Source organism: Euleptes europaea, chromosome 11 (genome assembly GCF_029931775.1).
Source record: "Euleptes europaea isolate rEulEur1 chromosome 11, rEulEur1.hap1, whole genome shotgun sequence".
Taxonomy (NCBI): Eukaryota; Metazoa; Chordata; class Lepidosauria; order Squamata; family Sphaerodactylidae; genus Euleptes; species Euleptes europaea.
This window is the reverse complement of record NC_079322.1, coordinates 52443732-52462907: the sequence shown is the minus strand read 5'-3', so window position 1 is coordinate 52462907 and position 19176 is coordinate 52443732. Positions and strand designations below refer to the sequence as shown.

At 42.1% G+C, this 19176-nt stretch overlaps 1 protein-coding gene across 1 annotated transcript; it reads left to right on the top strand.

Annotated features, from left to right (window-relative positions):
- The first annotated feature begins 6744 nt into the window (after positions 1 to 6744).
- GATAD1 (GATA zinc finger domain containing 1) lies at positions 6745 to 15066 on the top strand. Its single transcript, XM_056857704.1, has 5 exons — positions 6745 to 6967; positions 11608 to 11733; positions 12744 to 12803; positions 13624 to 13807; positions 14876 to 15066. Exons 1-5 carry the CDS (start codon positions 6764 to 6766, stop codon positions 15064 to 15066), a joined length of 765 nt encoding a protein of 254 aa, XP_056713682.1. The 5' UTR covers positions 6745 to 6763.
- Positions 15067 to 19176: the final 4110 nt, after the last annotated feature.

Genomic DNA, 19176 nt, shown 5'->3' with positions numbered 1-19176 from the left:
CCTTGGGGTCCCTTCCAGCTCTATGTTTCTACACTCTTCCAAGATAAACCCGTACACCCACAATTATACCTTCCCCTGAGTGATACAGCACTTACCCATTTTTTCCCTTAGACCATAACACCCATGCATAGTGGCCATGTTATCAATTCTCATTCATATATCTTCATCTGATGTTTCAAGGTTCATGTAAACAAAGAAGAATAACAATTTTTATTGAACTAAAATATCTTCCATGTTTTAAGTAAGCGAAACTACTAAATCCTACAGCATTATGGGTTCAAATAAAATGTTCTGGAATTTTCTGGCCTTTCTAAAAGCTGTAATCCATATTGTGAGGCCCAGCCCTGACAGCTGACCTCCTCCGGCTGGCAGGCTCCCTTACCTAACCAACTGCACAGTCCAAAAACAGAGATGGAAGGAGGAGGTGTGGCCAAGTGGGCCAAGAAAGGGGCTGGCGCAGGCGGCTTCACTCTTGCCAGCTCAGGTCCATCCCAGGCCACGAGACAGGGCCATGGGACAGGGCCACCTGTCTCCCAGCTGGATGGTGGGTCCAAGCAATGGTACCCGAGCACCCTGCACTACAGCACCGTGGCAGGCACTGCCACTAGGCTTACCAGGTTCCTCCGCTGCTCCGGCGGGAGACTTTGGGGCTGTGGGTGCAATGGTGCATGCGCGGCACTTCCAGTTTACAACCGGTAGTGCCGCCTCACGACAAGCCTTTTTCCTCTAAGTTTGAGTGGCATCCCTTTACCACTCAAACAAAAAGGAAAAGGCCCCTCGCGAGGCGGCACTTCCGGTTGTAAACCGGAAGTGCTGAGCGCATGGGCGCGCGCTTGCACGTTTGCCCCCCGACCCTTAGGTGGTAGGCAGGCATAGGGGCGAATTGCCGGGGGTTTGCCCGCCGCCACAGGGCACCTGGCAACCCTAACTGCCACAGAGTCCAGCATGGGTGGGGCTAGGAGGACCAGCCCTCACGCCATAATGGGTGTGGCCCTGGTTGTCAGGGAGAGGGAGAAAGAAGGCAGTGTGGGAGGAGTGAGGGGGGTGGGGCTAAAATTAGCCCCAGCAGAAAAGGAGCAGAAGGGTCAGAGAGAAGGGCAAGCCTGTCTGGGGGCAGAAGGGACAGCCTCACCCTAGGGAGTGAGAGGAGACGCCGAAGGAGCAGCAAGGCTACTGGCTGCTGAGGAGTGTGTGTGGGGTCACAGGAGGACAGGGGAAAGGGTCTTGTGTGCCAGAACCAGGAGTTCCCCCCCCCGATCATTTCTTTTCCTTCTGTTCCTACAAACCATTATAACAGTACAGCCCTAAGAAATATTATATTATACTATAAACCCACTGACTGCTCCATTAATGCATTAGCCATCACAGATCTAGCTGTGTTGATTAAAATCTCAGAGAACAACCCTAAGCCGGTCTACTCGGAATCACAAATACATATAATAATCCAAATAAATATCAAGTTATAAATTCATCAGATTGGCTGTGTGAGTCAAATCCAAACTAATGCTAATATTTCCATTTCACTACAACTACAAGTAAAAATAAAGCTAAAACTGCAATTAATTTTTGTTTCACTTCCAGCAAACACAAAGAACATCATCTAATTTATTTTCTGGAGCTGGGAGTTGCAAGGGTTTACGTAAGTCACTTGTGAATAGAACAGAAGTCTTCCAGCTCAATGAAGACAAAAAGAAGCACAGATAGGGTTGCCAACCTCCAGGTAGTCAAGCAAATATAGACACTTCTGTGTACAATGTGTGTGTGTTTTTTGGACTGTAACTTCAGAGTCTGGTTTAAATATAAACCCCAATATACAAGGTAACAACTATATTGCTACAATCTCCTCACATGTAGAAAAAACATGTAGAAAAAACACCAACAATAGTGAGAGACTACTATTTCCTATAACAGGTAAGTATTGTGTAACATACAATATTTCAACAAAGTATTGATCTTAAAATTGTCTTAAATATTTCTTTTGTTTTCTTTCAGAGGTCTTCTGCCTTGTATATTAGGGTTTATATTTAAACCAGACTCTTTGTGGGGGTTTTTTGGATTGTAACCTCCAGGTAGTAGCTGGATATCTCCTGCTATTACAACTGATCTCCAGCCAACAGAGGTCAGTTCACCTGGGGAAAATGGCCGCTTTGGCAATTGGACTCTATGGCATTGAAGTCCCTCCCCTCCCCAAATTCCGCCCTCCTCAGGCTCCGCCCCAAAAACCTCCCGCCTGTGGCCAAGAGGGACCTGGCAACCCTGAGCACAGACTAACAAATTATCACACTGTCAAGCTTGTTTCTATTTCTGAAGAATCAGTCACAAGCATAATTAGTGGAGATTATGGAGTATAAATTGCCCTTGCTCAGAGACTCATTGGTAAAAACCATCATTTAACGAAAGAGAGGAGTGGTACAAGTCGTTCTAAATTAGATTTCCCTCTGTCTGATATGGAACTAGCAAGTAATGAAAGTGATACTACACGGAGTGACAGTGGAATGAAGGCGCCCCACTTTCTGATCCAGCACCATGACTGCAACCATTAAAAGTACAGATAGCAAATACTGATTACTTACCAGAGACATCAACTTTTACTCAGTGTTGGCCATCAACAAGGACACTATGGCAACATGATACACAGAAGCTTTAAGCTGCAGAATTCTAAAAATGAGAGTTGGTAAAAGGGAGCTAGAGGGACTAGAGAAGAGATGGGAGAAAAAGGCAACGGCAAGTAAAACTGATTGCCACTACTGTTCACTACATACCATGATCGAACACCTGTAATTAATCCAGAATACTATCTCACCATGCACCTGTGCACACAGAGAGAATGTTACTCAGTATGAGAGTAACCTCAGTATGGGAGTAACCTCATCTCTCACTGCTCCTTGGATCCTTGATACTTGCAATGGAACAAGAGAAAGAGTGGCAACTAGAAGAACATGGTTAAAGTATTATTGTTATTATTAATGTTTATTAAGTTTATTAAGTAGGACCTGGGGAACTCACTCAGTCTTCCCTAGCCTACTGGTGGCAGCAGCTGGATGATGCACTAAGACCATTTACTAATAGTTGGCCATTGTAACACATTTGATATATGACAGAGTAACTCAAGAAAGTTGACTAATCTATATTCACTGATCAAGAAGGGGCTGACAAGACGCTGAGATAAAGAGATGTGGGGAAAGTGGTTAAGGGATTTGAACAAAATGTTGGGGAAACAGCAAGAATACACTGCTACTCCTATTAGGTGAAAAAAATATAGGAAAGTCCATGGAATCACACAATAAAATCAGTTGATAAACTTTTAGCATGCATATTCTACTAATGAATACATATGCCTTTGGAGTCAGGAAACTCACATGCCCCCCCCCAAAATTACACATTTCTAAACCCACTGACTTCAATAATACTTGATTTAGAAGGCTATAACTTTGTTTAGGATTACACTGACAATCTAAATGCATGCTGTCTACTTCAGCCAGACAGAAAATGTTTTAAATCGGAACAAGCTATTATTAAATGTTGATGAATATAGTATTTCCTCTCTCATAACTTCTAATAATTCTGCACCTACATATTCACACTGGTCCACAAATATGGTTACCAGGTGGCCAACAGTGACCATAAATCTTTCAAGTGATCCCCGTTACACAGAAGCCCAGCACAATGTGAGAGACCCCTTCCCCAAATTCTTTGAGATGTGCAGAAAATATAATTAGATTAAATCATTGTTTATTATGGTGAATTAGCATTTGATATTTTGTAGCTGATTCGTATTAGCATGATATGTCTACTTTCCACTTTTGCCAATGAATTGGTATAATAATAAAAAGTTAGTTTACCTTCGTTGAGCATCCTACAAATATCACATTATTCATGCAGAAATCCAGATGATTTGGTTGAAGTGTGTGTTAAGTGCTGTCAAGTCGCTTCCGACTCATGGCTACCGTATGGATCAATGTCCTCCAAAATGTCCTATCTTTGACAGCCTTGCTCAGATCTTGCAAATTGAAGGCTGTGTCTTCCTTTATTGAGTCAATCCAAAATACGATAACCTCAGTTTAGTCAGGTTGAACTAACTTCAAAAAAAAAATTTTGTGTTTTTATTTTATTTTATTGTGTTATTGTGTTTTCATTTCAAGTACCTCATTATTTGTACATTTATTCTTTTTTTGGATTAATTCAGAGTTTAAGAAAAAAACAGGATTGACAACACTGGATTGTGAAATCCTTTACTCGTCTACGGAACAGGTACTGTTCTCGAAAAAGTATGACGTAGATTCCATCACACTCATTTACACCCTGTTCTTGCCCATATTGATTTGTAAATACGTAAACTTGTAAACATTCCTAAGGAGAGTTGTGTGTGTGTGTGTGTGTGCGTGTGTGAAGAGCAGTCAAGTCGCTTCCGACTCATGGCGACCCTATGAATGAAAGTCCTCCAAAATGTCCTATCTTTGACAGCCTTGCTCAGATCTTGCAAATTGAGGGCTGTGGCTTCCTTGATGGAGTCGATCCACCTCTTGTTGGGTCTTCCTCTTTTCTTGCTGCCCTCAACGTTTCCTAGCATGACTGTCTTGCCTAGTGACTCTTGCCTTCTCATACTGTGACCAAAATACGACAACCTCAGTTTAGTCATTTTAGCTTCTAGGGTCAGTTCAGCCTTGATTTGATCTATAACCCACTGTGGGTAGCCGTGTTAGTCTGTCTGCAGTAGTAGAAAAGAGCAAGAGTCCAGTAGCACCTTAAAGACTAACAAAAATATTTTCTGGTAGGGTATGAGCTTTCGTGAGCCACAGCTCACTTCTTCAGATACAGCTAGAATAGAGTAGCAGTTCTCTTACAAAGGAATTTCAAAGGGAGATTGGAAAGAGAAACTGCTGAATTACAGTGGATATTCAAACTAAAGACGATGCATTTACCTGGGCTGAATAAAGGCCTTGCATTCATGGCTCATTGCCAATGCTGATTTCTCCACACCCGTCTCTCCCCTGGACATCACGGACTCTTCTGCATACCACACCTAATCCCACCACGCCTGCTATTCACATTCAGAGAAGCATTAGTATGTAAATGTTAACAGTATGTAAATGTGTTAACATTTACATACTGTTAACATTTTCTGCACACCACACCTAATCCCATCACGCCTGCGATTCATATTTACATACTGTTAACATTTACATACTAAAGCTTGTCTGAATTCACTCTCCTCTGCTTAAAGACAGATGGATTCACATTCTAGCTGTATCTGAAGGAGTGAGCTGCGGCTCACGAAAGCTCATACCCTGCCAGAAATATGTTTGTTAGTCTTTAAGGTGCTACTGGACTCTTGCCCTTTTCTATTACTATGAATGAAAGTCCTCCAAAATGTCCTGTCTTTGACAGCCTTACTCAGATCTTGCAAATTGAAGGCCGTGGCTTCCTTGATGGAGTCCATCCATCTCTGGTTGGGTCTTCCTCTTTTCCTGCTGCCCTCAACTTTATTGAGTCCATCCATCTCTTGTTGGGTCTTCCTCTTTTCCTGCTGCCCTCAACTTTATTGAGTCCATCCATCTCTGGTTGGGTCTTCCTCTTTTCCTGCTGCCCTCAACTTTGAGTCCATCCATCTCTTGTTGGGTCTTCCTCTTTTCCTGCTGCCCTCAACTTTATTGAGTCCATCCATCTCTGGTTGGGTCTTCCTCTTTTCCTGCTGCCCTCAACTTTATTGAGTCCATCCATCTCTGGTTGGGTCTTCCTCTTTTCCTGCTGCCCTCAACTTTGAGTCCATCCATCTCTTGTTGGGTCTTCCTCTTTTCCTGCTGCCCTCAACTTTATTGAGTCCATCCATCTCTGGTTGGGTCTTCCTCTTTTCCTGCTGCCCTCAACTTTATTGAGTCCATCCATCTCTGGTTGGGTCTTCCTCTTTTCCTGCTGCCCTCAACTTTGAGTCCATCCATCTCTTGTTGGGTCTTCCTCTTTTCCTGCTGCCCTCAACTTTATTGAGTCCACCCATCTCTGGTTGGGTCTTCCTCTCTTCCTGCTGCCCTCAACTTTATTGAGTCCACCCATCTCTGGTTGGGTCTCCCTCTTTTCCTGCTGCCCTCGACTTTTCCTAGCATGAGCTGCGGCTCACGAAAGCTCATCCCCTACCAGAAAATATTTGTGTTAGTCTTTAAGGTGCTACTGGACTCTTGCCCTTTTCTACTACTGCAGACAGACTAACACAGGGCTACCCACGGTGAATTGTCTTTTCCAGTGACTCTTGTCGTCTCACTGAAGGTAATGGGGCCCTTTATATGTCCAGCTTGCCCTTTCCTGCTATAACCCGCTGGTTTGTGTTGTTGGCAGTCCGTTGAAATGAACGGGCCCAGACCGGAGCGCCTCTCCTCAGGAACGCGCCGTCACGCGCCCACCCAACCTGAGGCAGGAAACGGCCGCCTAGGGGCGGCTCTCCGAGCTGAGCCACCAAGGGCTTGGGCGGCCTCTCCGCCTCAGCGGTAGCTGCCTCGGAGGCGCCGCTCTTTGAGCCGAGGAGGACCCGAAGCAACCCTCGAGCGGCCGGGTCTCGTGCAACCCTCGGGGCGGCCGGCAGGGGGCAGGGGCCCGCCGCGCCTCCCCCCGCTCGGGCCTCCCACCGTCCCCGCTTGCCGAGCAGCGACAGCGGCGCTTCCCCTTCCCCCCCACCCGCACCTCCACTCCCACCCCTCGGCGATATCCGTCCGCCGCCGGAGCGCAGGCGGCTTCCCCGGGCAGGGCGCGAGCGGGAGCGCGAGGCGCCGCGATGCCGCTAGGCCTGAAGCCGACATGCAGCGTGTGTCGCACCACCTCCTCCTCCATGTGGAAGAAAGGCGGCCAGGGCGAGATCCTGTGCAACAGCTGCACGGGCCGGCCGGCGCCGCCGGGGGCCGCAGGGGCCGCCTACGCCACCACCTCGGCGGCCGCGCAGCACAGCAACGGCGGCGGGGGCGGCGGCGGAGGGAAGCAGGTGAGGCCTCCCCCCCCCCCCCACACACACACACTCCCCTCCCCGCCGCTCTGGAGGAGTGGGCTTGGCCGAGCCTCTCTTGGCCAGAAACTGCCGCGTTGGCCAGTTCACTTTAGGGCGAAAACGCATTGGGGGGGGGGGTGGTTGCCTTGGATTTGCCGCTCTCTGGATGCACATTTTTCCCCAGGTGAATCCCCAAAACTCTGCAATGGGGGCTGATTGTTGAGTTTTGAGAATTGGGATGGGGGAAATGTGCCTTTATTTTTGCCCGGGAGGTTTTGCCTCGGATTCGCCGCTCTCTAGATGCACATTTCCCCCATTTGAATTCCCAAAACTCTGCAATGGGGGCTTATTGTTGTTGAGTTTTGAGACTTGGGATGGGGAAAATGTGCCTTTATTTTTGCCTGGGAGGTTTTGCCTCGGATTCATCGCTCTCGATGCACATTTCCCCCCATCTGAATCCCCAAAACTCTGCAATGGGGGCTCATTGTTGAGTTTTGAGACTTGGGATGGGGAAAATGTGCCTTTATTTATGCCTGGGAGGTTTTGCCTTGGATTCGCCGCTCTCTAGATGCACATTTCCCCCATCTGAATCCCCAAAACTCTGCAAGGGGGGGGGGCTTATTCTTGAGTTTGGAGAAATTTTTTTAATATATATATTTTATTATTTTTCAATAATTACATCTCATTTGACCATACATCCTATATACCAATCTTTGAGTCGATAAAAAAATTATTAGGTGTATGTCTTCAGTGTTCAATATCATTAATTATAATTGACTTCCCCACCGACTTCCTCCCTCCCTTCCTACAAATATCTGGTATCTCCTTGGTATTTATATTTTTGAATCCTTATCACTTATTATTTTAATGTTATGCTTTCCCCTTATTTAATACATTTCAATAAGCAATATTTTTAATATATATATTATTATTTTTCAATAATTACAATACATCTCATTTGACCATACATCCTATATACCAATCTTTGAGTCGATAAAAAATTATTAGGTGTATGTCTTCAGTGTTCAATATAATTAATTATAATTGACTTCCCCGCCGACTTCCTCCCTCCCTACAAATATCTGGCATCTCCTTGGTATTTATATTTTTTAATCCTTATAAGTTGTTATTTTAATGTTATGCTTTCCCCCTTATTTAATACATTTCAATAAGCAATAATAATATAATATTAATACTAAAGAGAGAAAAAATAAGAAAGCCGTTTAAAAAATGAAAACAGAGACATAACAAAACACATTAACGTAATCTTCTCTAGTCACTCATCTCTGTCATATAAAATGGATTAGGTCTTAAAAAACTTCATATACCCCCAAGTAAAAAATTAAGTTGATATCACTTTTCCTCTACACCCCCCATTTCCCATATTAAGAGTCAAATTGGTATTCTTTCAGCTTTCTTAACCCTTCTTTTTAAACCTTTTCTTCTGTCTGGATAGAGTTTGGAGAATTTGGATAGGGAAATGTGCATCTCGAGAGCGGCAGATCCAAGGCAAAATCTCCCCCCCCCCCCCCGTGCGTTTTCACCCAAAATTTATTCTGGGTTGCTGCGTAGTAAGTCGAGTTGTTTCTGCTAGCACGAGTGAGAAGCGCCTTCCGCAAATGGTGGGAGGATAAAGGGGGAAACGCTCTTCTTCCCCCCCCAGGGCGCATATTCAAGTATTGCAGCCCCAGCGTCAAGTCCAAAGGGCTTCCTCACAAGTTATCTGCTGAAGCTGGAGGGTGAGAGACTCAAAACAGATAAAAGGAAGTATTTTTTTCACACCATGAGTAGTTAAATTGTGGAACTCCCTGCCCCAGGATTTGGATGGCTGCCAACTTGGAAGGCTTTAAGAGGGGAGTGGACATGTTCATGGAGGAAAGGGGTATTCATGGCTACTAGTTAAAATGGATACTGGTCATGCTGCATACCTATTCTCTCCAGGATCAGAGGAGCAGGCCTATTATCTTGGATGCTCTGGAACACTGGCAGGATGGTGCTGCTGCAGTCGTCTTGTTTGTGAGCTTCCTAGAGGCACCTGGTTGGCCACTGTGTGAACAGACTGCTGAACTTGATGGGCCTTGGTCTGATGCAGCAGGGCTTATGTTCTTGTGGCCATTTATGCATGGGAGGTTTTGCCACTCTCTACATGAACATTTCCCCATCTGAATTCTTAAAACTCTGCATGGGGTGCTTATTGTTGAGTTTTGAGAATTTGGATGGGAGGAAACATGCATCTAAAGAGTGGCAAATCAAAGGCAAAACCTCCCGTGCATAAAAGGCTTATTTGTCTCAGGTTACAGCTGCATAATGCAGTCCTATATATGTTAAATATTAATATTGCCCGAGTTTAGTGTTGCTCTTAGGAAGTGTGATGGGTGCTGTAGCAAGCACAGGGGGCTCACACTCTTAAGGTTAGCTTCAAATATAACTTAGTCTCTTAACAGTTTTCACTACCCTTGTGTTATTTGTAACTGAAGTGGTAAAAGGGATGTAGGTTTGCAACTTGTGGGGTGAGCTGCAATGCAAGTACGTATGTATTTGGCAGAGAGCTGGGATGGTTATGGGGCTGACTTAGGGTTTCCAGCTTCCAGGTACTATTCAACCAAAGGGCAATTGCTATGGCAGAGTTTACAAAATAACAAAAACCAATGATATTAAAGCAAATCTTGTATTGTTTTGTTCCTTCACAAACACTGTTATTTAAACCACAAGTATATTACAGGACCAACAAACACAAATCAAGACAGAATTCCGGTATTCATTCTGTTTCAAAACTTTCCTCAGTTGGATATTGTTAAGGTCCATAGAAAGGTAAATATTGTCCTCAAATAATAATCTTGTATTTCTTTTCTTTTCCTTTTCAGGTGCTTCTTCCTTTTATATTGAAGAAGATGAAGCTCATAGGCAATGAAGCTCACAGGCACTCCCACGCTGTTTCTATTTAAATTAGTTAAACATAGTTTACAAAAAATATCACATATTACAAGTTCCACAACGAAAGTGGCCTTTCCTATGAGTGCTGATAGGGCGATCGATTATATCGGTATGGACCAGTCTGTCCTTAAATGACATGGTCCGTCTGTAGCCTAAGAGAGTTGGATCTGAGCATATGTGTAATATGTGTCAGTATGCTCTCCCTGTTAAATGCTTCACGTGTGTGAGAACGGGTCTGAAATTTGAACTCAAAACTTACACTGACTGTAGCTCAGAGAATACAATTTACGCCGTTCTCTGCCCATGCCAATTTATGTACATAGGTAAGACCAATCAATCCCTGAGAACATGGATCGGTGAGCATTTATCAGGCATACGCAATTCCGTTTTAGAAGCACTGATTGTCTCTCATTTTATTCAAGCTAAACATCGAGACTCGGATCTAAGGTTTTTACCCTCTGGCAGTATCAGAGGAAACGTTATAGCAGAGAGAATATTGATAGGATACTGTTTCAAAGAGAGGCACACTTCATTACTATGTTTGACACAATGATCCCTAATGGGCTTAACTTGGTGTGCGACTATTCAGCCGTCTTGTAAAGTCAGTCTCTGGGAAGCATCTGAGTCGGCGTTTCTATAAATGACGAACCTGATTCCCTTTTAGTATCCCACCAAATATAAAGAAATTGACTCAGAGAGCCTTTATAATGATTTAGAAGACGTGATGAGTTGTCTGTAAGTATTTATTGTATAGTTTTTGCATGTATCTTTAATACTCTATGGTTTCCAGTGATATTTTTTGTAAACTATGTTTAACTAATTTAAATAGAAACATCGTGGGAGTGCCTGTGAGCTTCATTGCCTATGAGCTTCATCTTCTTCAATATAAAAGGAAGAAGCACCTGAAAAGGAAAAGAAAAGAAATACAAGATTATTATTTGAGGACAATATTTACCTTTCTATGGACCTTAACAATATCCAACTGAGGAAAGTTTTGAAACAGAATGAATACCGGAATTCTGTCTTGATTTGTGTTTGTTGGTCCTGTAATATACTTGTGGTTTAAATAACAGTGTTTGTGAAGGAACAAAACAATACAAGATTTGCTTTAATATCATTGGTTTTTGTTATTTTGTAAACTCTGCCATAGCAATTGCCCTTTGGTTGAATAGCTTCTTATTGCAATCCAAGTTTACTTGCAAGCTTCCAGGTACTAGCTGGAGATCTCCTGCTGTTACAACTGATCTCCAGCCGATGGAGATCGTTCACCTGGAGAAAATGGCCACTTTGGCAATTGAACTGTAGGACATTAAAGTCCCTCCCCAAACGCTGCCCTCCTTAGGTTTCGCCCCCAAAAACCTCCCACTGGTGGCGAAGAGGGACCTGGCAACCCTAGACTGACTTTCTTAGTAACCATGAATAGGAGTGGGTTGCATGAGCCTAATTTAACTTCTGCTGAAACTTGAATTTAGTTATTCCTGAGAGTTATTGAAACTCCTTCTACCCCAAATTTCTCACTGAAATCAATGGTTTTTTTTTTAAATTTATAAATACATTTATTTAGAATAGGGGTGAACTTGAAAGTTTCCTTTCTGGCATGGTGGTGACTGATCTTACAGTTTCTTGTGGGATATTGTTATTATTTTATGTACATTTGATTGTTTACATGCTCAGGTGTAATCACTTATTTTTGCATACCATAGAGTAAGCAAGAAATCCACAGGAGATCTGCTCGATTAAGGAACACGAAGTACAAGTCTGCTCCAGCGGCTGAAAAGAAAGTTTCCACTAAAGGAAAAGGGAGAAGACATATTTTTAAGTTAAAAAATGTAAGATGATTATGGACTCTTGCTACTGTTGACTGTTTACTAAATGCTAGCAATGTGCTGTAACAAGTACAGGGGGCTAACAGTTCAAATACAACTTTTTCTATATGGTATAAATTCTATTTAGTGAAAACCAAATGCACATAAATATTGTTAGAATTCAGCTTGCCTGTGCAGGCATTGATTTAATTTAAGACAGATGAAGAAATTTATTAATGAAATGGGAAGCTGTATTCTAGCTCTTTATAATGTTATATTTTGAATTGTGATTAAAACAATTGTTTTTCAGTGGGTTTTTTCTTTTTCTGAAAGAGCCCATTGGATGCAGTCACATCTCCTTTGCGGACCTAAGTTGTCTAACTTCAGTTTCTGCAATCCAAGTAAAAGACTACAGAGCTACCTAATTTCTTCATGCAATGGCATGAATACCATTCCACTTTTGCAAATAGGCCAAGAAAATGTTTATAATGCAGGGTATCAATACTTAATAATACATTTAGAATATATAATCATGCATTGCCAAATCAGGGTTGCTTTACATCTTATAGGCTAAGCGTATGCTAATATATTTAAAGCGACTATGTGGTTTGCTGCTTCATGTTATCTATACAGTGCATATTCTAATATTGAAATAGACATATGTCACTACTTGAAATAGACCGTATATTCTTGCAGTGCATGATGTGTGAAATGGCTCTTGGATGGTTTCTTTAAATCAGATAGTTTTGTTTCTAAGTTAGTATAGGTCTTCAAAGTAAGTGGTATATAAAAATTTTAACGTTTTCTAGTTAAAGCACTCCATGAAAATGTTTAGATGAATTTTTATCATAGTTTTTGTAATATACTAAAGATAATAAGTGACATTTGTTGTATTTATTTTTCTGTCTAGTGGTCTAAAAATTCTTTGTGATTTTTTTTTGCAAAAGCCAATTCACAAAAAAGCATAATATTTCAGACAGTAATAAACACACAAACAGATTCATTGTATTTAATCACTGTACCTTTTCTTTAAGCCCATCAAAGCTCCAGAGTCTGTAGCCACTATAATTACAGCAGAATCTATCTTTTATAAGGTATGGCTTTTAAGTTTTATCAATCTCACAAAGTGTACCATCACTGTTACCTAAACCTGATATTAAGAGTATTTTGGAATATGTAGATTTTAAAAAAATTAATATGAGAAGATGATTAATCTCAATGAAAGTGCAAAGACATCTTAAGATCTAAGGAAAGTGTTTGCCAAAATGTTTTTGCAAATACGTTTCTGCAAATCTGTGAACTTTTGGAATCAGAAGACTATCTGAAAAGATGTTTGCAGAGACATATAAAATGGCAGCTGAGAAGGAAATTAGAGAAGATACGCACCCGTTGCATGAAAAGCAGTACTTTCTACTTGCACAAGGAGCTGTTCGGATCCAAGTCTGAGTATTGTCTTACAGTTCCTGCTTAATTAATGTGTGTTACATCAGGTATTGGTGCATGGCTTGTAAAATATATTTCCTGAGGTTTAAACTACATCACATGAGCAATATTGGTAGCGAGCTATATTGAATTCAAAAGCAACTGATTCCCAGTTACTGCCTTTGAGAGAAAAAGAAAATAAAGGTGATGTTTTTTCATTCCTTTTTTGTTTGTTGGGAGGAGACACCAAACAAGAAAATGTTATGATCTGACAGGGAACAATACAGGAAGAGGGCAAAATTGTAGACTGGTGAAGGCAGTGAAAGGATTGATTATAGACTTAAGTCTTACTGTACAATTCTAAGAGTTATTGCAGTCTAAGCTCATTCATTTCAATGGGTTTAGACTAGAGTAACTCTGCATAGGATTGCACTGTTAGTTTAGTTATCTCTTTTTTAAAAAAAAACTTCTAACTGTCTATATCTTTTCTAGGGAGTTTACTATCAGATTGGAGATGTTGTTTCAGTAATTGATGAGCAGGATGGTAAAACATACTATGCTCAAATTAGAGGGTTTATTCAAGACCAATACTGTGAAAAAAGTGCAGCTTTAACATGGCTCATTCCTACTACAGCTAGCCCCAAAGACTGTTTTGACCCTGCAACTTACATAATAGGTAAGTTCCAAGGCCTAAAATGTTATGTTTAAGTGATTCTGAGAAACCATTGTGTAAAGTGCTACTTGTGGTGTAGCTGTGTAGTTTTAGGTTTGATTTTCTTACTTTAGGATTAGCTAATTAGTTATACTAAAGTACCATTCAAGTCTGCCCTGGATTGCTTTTCTAACCTGGATTGTATCAATGTAAAGAAAAATGAAGAGAGCCAGCATGATGTAGTGGTTAAGGTGTCGGACTAGGACCTGGGGAACTCAGGTTCAGATCCCCATTCGCGCCATGGAAACTTGCTGGATGACCTTGGGCCAGTCACACACTCTCAGCCCTGACTTTGGCTAGTATCTGGATGGGAGACCTCCAAGGAATACCAGGGTTGTGACACAGAGGTAGGCAATGGCAAACCACCTCCCAACGTCTCTTGCCTTGAAAACCCTACCAGGGGTCACCACATAATTCAGCTGTGGCTTGACAAAAAGAAAAACCAAACAAAGATCAAAGTTACATATTTGAAAAGCAGCCAGTACTCTCACCCATTTTGCTGATAACAGTCTGCCTTATGTCCATAAAGGTGCCGATTTCATCTCTCATTGACCATGTTCTGTGGAAAGAGGCTGCAGTATGTGCACGCAAAGCATGTGAATCTCATATTTTCTTTTTAGCCCAGAGTGACTGTCGTGGAGAGGGTAATACACATCTGTTGCAGCTTGGCAAATATCTGCCTTTCTTCCCCTAGTCCACCATCACTTAAGTAATCCTAGGGAGCATGGCTATACTGACAGTCTGTGTATTCCAACCTCTCTTTCAGAGGTGTTATTTTGCAGCCATCCCACATGGCTTTTCATGGCTTTCCTGCGGTCCCCAGGTGTAACCTTTCTCCATTTGACATGGGGGAGGAGGGAAAATAATGCAGGAGCATTACCAGCTTATGCGACCTGCTGCTTATGTGGTGGATAGGAAGGTGGTGCCTGCTTCTTGTAACAAATGTTGTGGGAATTATGTGCATGTACCTAGTACTATATTTGAGGGCTAAAGGGCTAACTTCTCCCCCTCCCCTATTTTTTTTTACTAAAGGACCAGAAGAAGATCTCCCAAGGAAAATCGAATACTTAGATTTTGTTTGTCATGCGCCATCAGAGTATTTCAAGTCTCGATCATCTCCTTTTCCTACCATTCCTACTAGGCCGGAAAAGGGTTACATCTGGACTCATGTTGGACCTACTCCAGCAATCTCAATCAAGGAAGCTGTGGCCAGTAGTTTATAGCCTATGTCTAGCTTGAGATATTCCTTATATATAAATTTTTTTTGTGTATTAAGTTATCCACCGGGCCCTAGAAGTGGTTTTTATTTATTTAAAAAAAATATGGGTGCCTTTGTTAAAATCAAGTCTTCAACTTCTCTAAAGCTTCTTCTTTTCTGTCAAAAGTACCTTACTTGTCTTTGTTGTGAGAAGGTCTACACTTTGTATTTGTCTCATTTGTGTTATGTAGAAATATGGAGATAAAAAAATAAGGCCACGGCTGATGGTGCAAAATAAGTACAAATATAATTTTATTAGATAAAATTCTGTATGCGTTTTGCCCAAGAGGCTTCTTCAGGGGCATCTGTTAGTCTTGCAGTGGTTTTTCAAAGAAGAGTATAAGTTCAGTAGCCAGATTCTCCTGAAGAAGCCTCTTGGGCAAAATAGGTAGGGAATTTCATCTGAGAAATAAAATTATTTTTTTTACCTATTTTGCACCATCGGCTGTGGACTTATTTTTGTATCTCCTGTGACTGGTGCGGCCCTTTTTTTTCTCCTTATGTAGAACTATACCAAACTTACTTTATTTATGAAATGTTACTACTTTCCCCAGATACAGTGTCTATGTCTATCTGCAAAAGAACATCTAATTATTAGAACTTAATGCTGATGTGAGTGTGGGTGAATGTAGGGATCCAGCTGAAAAACCTTGGTTCATTCCAGAAATGTCAGTGCCTCTGTGATGATGATCCGAGCTGTGGATTGAAAACACATTCTGAAACTAATTAGGTATGATGAGGCTGGTAAGTGCCTGGATAGGAGATCTAGGGAAAGCTTTTGTATGCTACTGAGTTTAATTAAGGAAGATAGGTTACACGTTTAGAATTAACTCTTTAAAAAGCTGCATGTCAACTAAGCAGGCTTGTAAATAACCACTTACTCTGTAGTGAATAAAGTAGGCAACACAGGGATGCCCATGGAAACTGATTTTTTTAAGATGCTCCAAATATTTAATGGTAGTAGGCCAGAGAAGTAGTAAAATATTTGATGGCTACTATGTTTTGTTGACTTAATTTATAACTTTGTCACCCAAGTTATACAAATAGTTGTAATCTATAAACATGTTCATTGAACACTGTCACAAAATGGTGATTAAAACTTGTTAAGTAGCCTCTTAAAATGCAGCTCTTTGTTCCACAAGTCCTTGCTAAAAATTGAAAAAATGAACCAAAATGCACACATATGAGCACATAAGGTACTTCAGGCATTCCTTGAATGCCTTAGGGAGTCTCATAGCTAGGAAGAAGCTTTTACACCTATATGTTCACTAATACAAACTTTAAAAACGTTAACAATTCGTTATGCAACTCAACAGAAAAAAATGCCAATTCAGACTTTATTTCAAGTGATTACATATATATGTTTATATAAGGTAGTGTTATAGCAAAAAGGTTGCTACAGAGTTGGGGTAAAGCTTTTTAAAGGCTTATTTTCCTTTAAAACATTTATGGATTCCCCCTTTGTTTCTCAGATCAGTAGTTTCTTGTATGCTGATCACTCTGCTATTTACTTAGAATTAAACCACACTGTTTTAAGTTCATTTTTTAAAAAATGCCCTAGACCTGTTTTCTGATACCTTTTAGAAATATGCTCTGTACCAAAATGTTTTCAGTGATCAATAAAAAGCAAAAACATTCTTACTGTTAATGTAAAGTTATTATAAAAATGTTAATTACTTAAGAGAAATATTTCTAATTTGCTCATGTATAGCCAAGGAAAGCAATATATAGAATCATCCCAACTTAAATTAAAATAAAAACAGCTGGATTTGATTCTTTTTATGGATATTTTAGGCAAAACCAGTAACTGTAGCAATTAACCAAAATTACCTGAAATTGCTGCAGTCTGTCTTGTGTGGCTTTTGTCCATATGGGCCACATAACTCCTAGCATAACCTTTTTGTGGGTCAAGGCCCCAGTTCTTTCTCACCAGTACAAAATTTCATAAGATCAAATCCCACAGTTGTACTTACTAGTTTAGCAAAGAGTTGAACAATAGTATTGGCTATTTTATTGATACTACCTAGACTGGTTTTTCTTCTAAAATTGTACTTTTATTTTCAAATATACGGTAGTCTTTTTTTTAAAGCCACTAGGAAGAACCGATTCCATGCCCAAACCGATTCCAATGCTTGTTTGTGGACTGACTGCTTAGTAAATCAGGAGTAAGTTGTGTAGAAAAGCCTCTTGTTTATCTACCACACTTAATGAATCATATCCAGATTCCAAAGGTGGCAGGCAAAGATGCCCAGAACCATAGTACAATATTATTGGTTTAATATTGATGTTGAATACAGAACCTGCTTTCCAGATTCTCAACCATGTTTATTGCTTATCTCTGAACCAGCTCCAATTCAGTCACATCTCTTAACTTGTAGCATCCAGGACTGAATAGAGGACTGTTGCATGAGTTTGTTTTTTTATGGTGTCAAGTCACAGCTGACTTACAGCGACCACGTAGGGCAGGGGTGGGGAACCTTTTTCCTGCCAAGGGCCATTTGCTCATTTATGACACCATTCAGGGCCATACCAGGTGTAGATCACCCGGTGGGGGGAGAGGCTAGGGTTGCCAGGTCTCCAGCCACCACCTGGAGGTTGGCAACCCCAGGGGAGGCCACACAGAAGGCCTGCAGGGCGCCCCTGCTCCCCCTCCCAGGCAGGAGGGCAGCCAGCGGTGGGCCCGAACAAACGAGGTGCCAGGGGGGCACAGCCCACAGTCAGTCGGCAAGGGAGGAAGGAAAACAGAGAAAGAGGAAAAGGGAGGGAGGAAGAGAGAGAAAGGGAGAAAAAAATGGAGAGAGGGAGGGAAAGAAAGAAAAGGACAGAGGGAGACAAAGAAAGAGACAGAAAAAGAGGGAGAAAGAGTGACAGAAAGAGGAAGAAAAGAGAGAAAAGCCTTCCTCCTCCCATACACACACACCCGCGCAGACTGGCCCCGCACGACCAGGCCCAGCCTCCCTGCCTCCCCCGCCCACACCCGGCAGCACACGGAGCCCTGCGTGGCCAGGCCCCAGTCTCCATGCCCTCCCCCCCCAGTCCACAAAAGCCTCCCCACGAAGCCCAATCGGCTCCCACATGCACTCTTCCACCCCTCCCTCTCGCTGCTCAACAGCCGACAGCTGCTGTAGGAGGCAGCCTTGGGGGAAGCGTCCCTCCCCCTCCCCTCTCGCCAACCAACAGCCAACAGTAGGCGAGAGGAGGTCCAAAGGGCACCACAGCACCCCTGTAAGCTGCAGCCCTAGGAACACCCTTGGAGAGGGCCACCCTGCGCCCGCCTGCGCGGCAGGGCCCCCGAGCTCCCGAGGGCCACAAAAAATTTCCTCGGGGGCCACATTTGGCTCCGGCCTGAGGTTCCCCATCCCTGACGTAGGGTTTTCAAAGCAAGATATGTTTCAGAGGTGGTTTGCCATTGCCTGCCTCCGGGTCACAACCCTGGTATTCCTTGGAGGTCTCTTCTCCAAATACAAGCCAGGGTCAGGGCAGAGTGTGTGACTGGCCCAAGGTCACCCTGCAACCTTCAATGGCATGAGTGGGGATCTGAACCTGGGTTTCCCAGGTCCTACTCTGACACCTTAACCACTACACCACGCTGGTTTTCTGCATGGGGTATAGCAGAAATTTTTTTCCTGTTAGGCTGAAATTACCAAGATCATTTAAAATTTTGTCTTTCTGATTGTTAGCTTTTCTCCTAGTTTTGTTATCATCTGCAAATTTGATAAGGATTATTTCCCCTCCATTTCTTGAGGATGTTACTGCTCAGTGTCAAAAGTAAAAAAAAAAATTCCCTCATTTTTTTTGGAAAAAGGGGGGTAGTTGCAGCTACACTGCTACAGCTGGTGGCTAATTCCACATCAACATTCAGTATTAATTTCTATGCCCCATTCCTTCCACAGACAACAGAAAACTATATATGTATATAAAAAGTATTTATAGGGTTCAGTGTTACATCTTATCAAAGAATGACAATTTTGCAGGCATGCTATAAACAGCACAATATACAGACAGCCTGTTTTAAAGAACCAAGAATGAGAATCACATCTGAACACTTTCTTAGAAAGTATTTACAGATGTGCAC

Bases quoted from the DNA above. Each gene is read 5' to 3' on its own strand.
- GATAD1 (XM_056857704.1), top strand. From the start codon at position 6,764: ATGCCGCTAGGCCTGAAGCCGACATGCAGCGTGTGTCGCACCACCTCC. The intron at 11,734-12,743 runs GTAAGATGATTA...CTTTTCTTTAAG, and splicing joins ATATTTTTAAGTTAAAAAAT to CCCATCAAAGCTCCAGAGTC. The intron at 13,808-14,875 runs GTAAGTTCCAAG...TTTTTACTAAAG, and splicing joins CCCTGCAACTTACATAATAG to GACCAGAAGAAGATCTCCCA.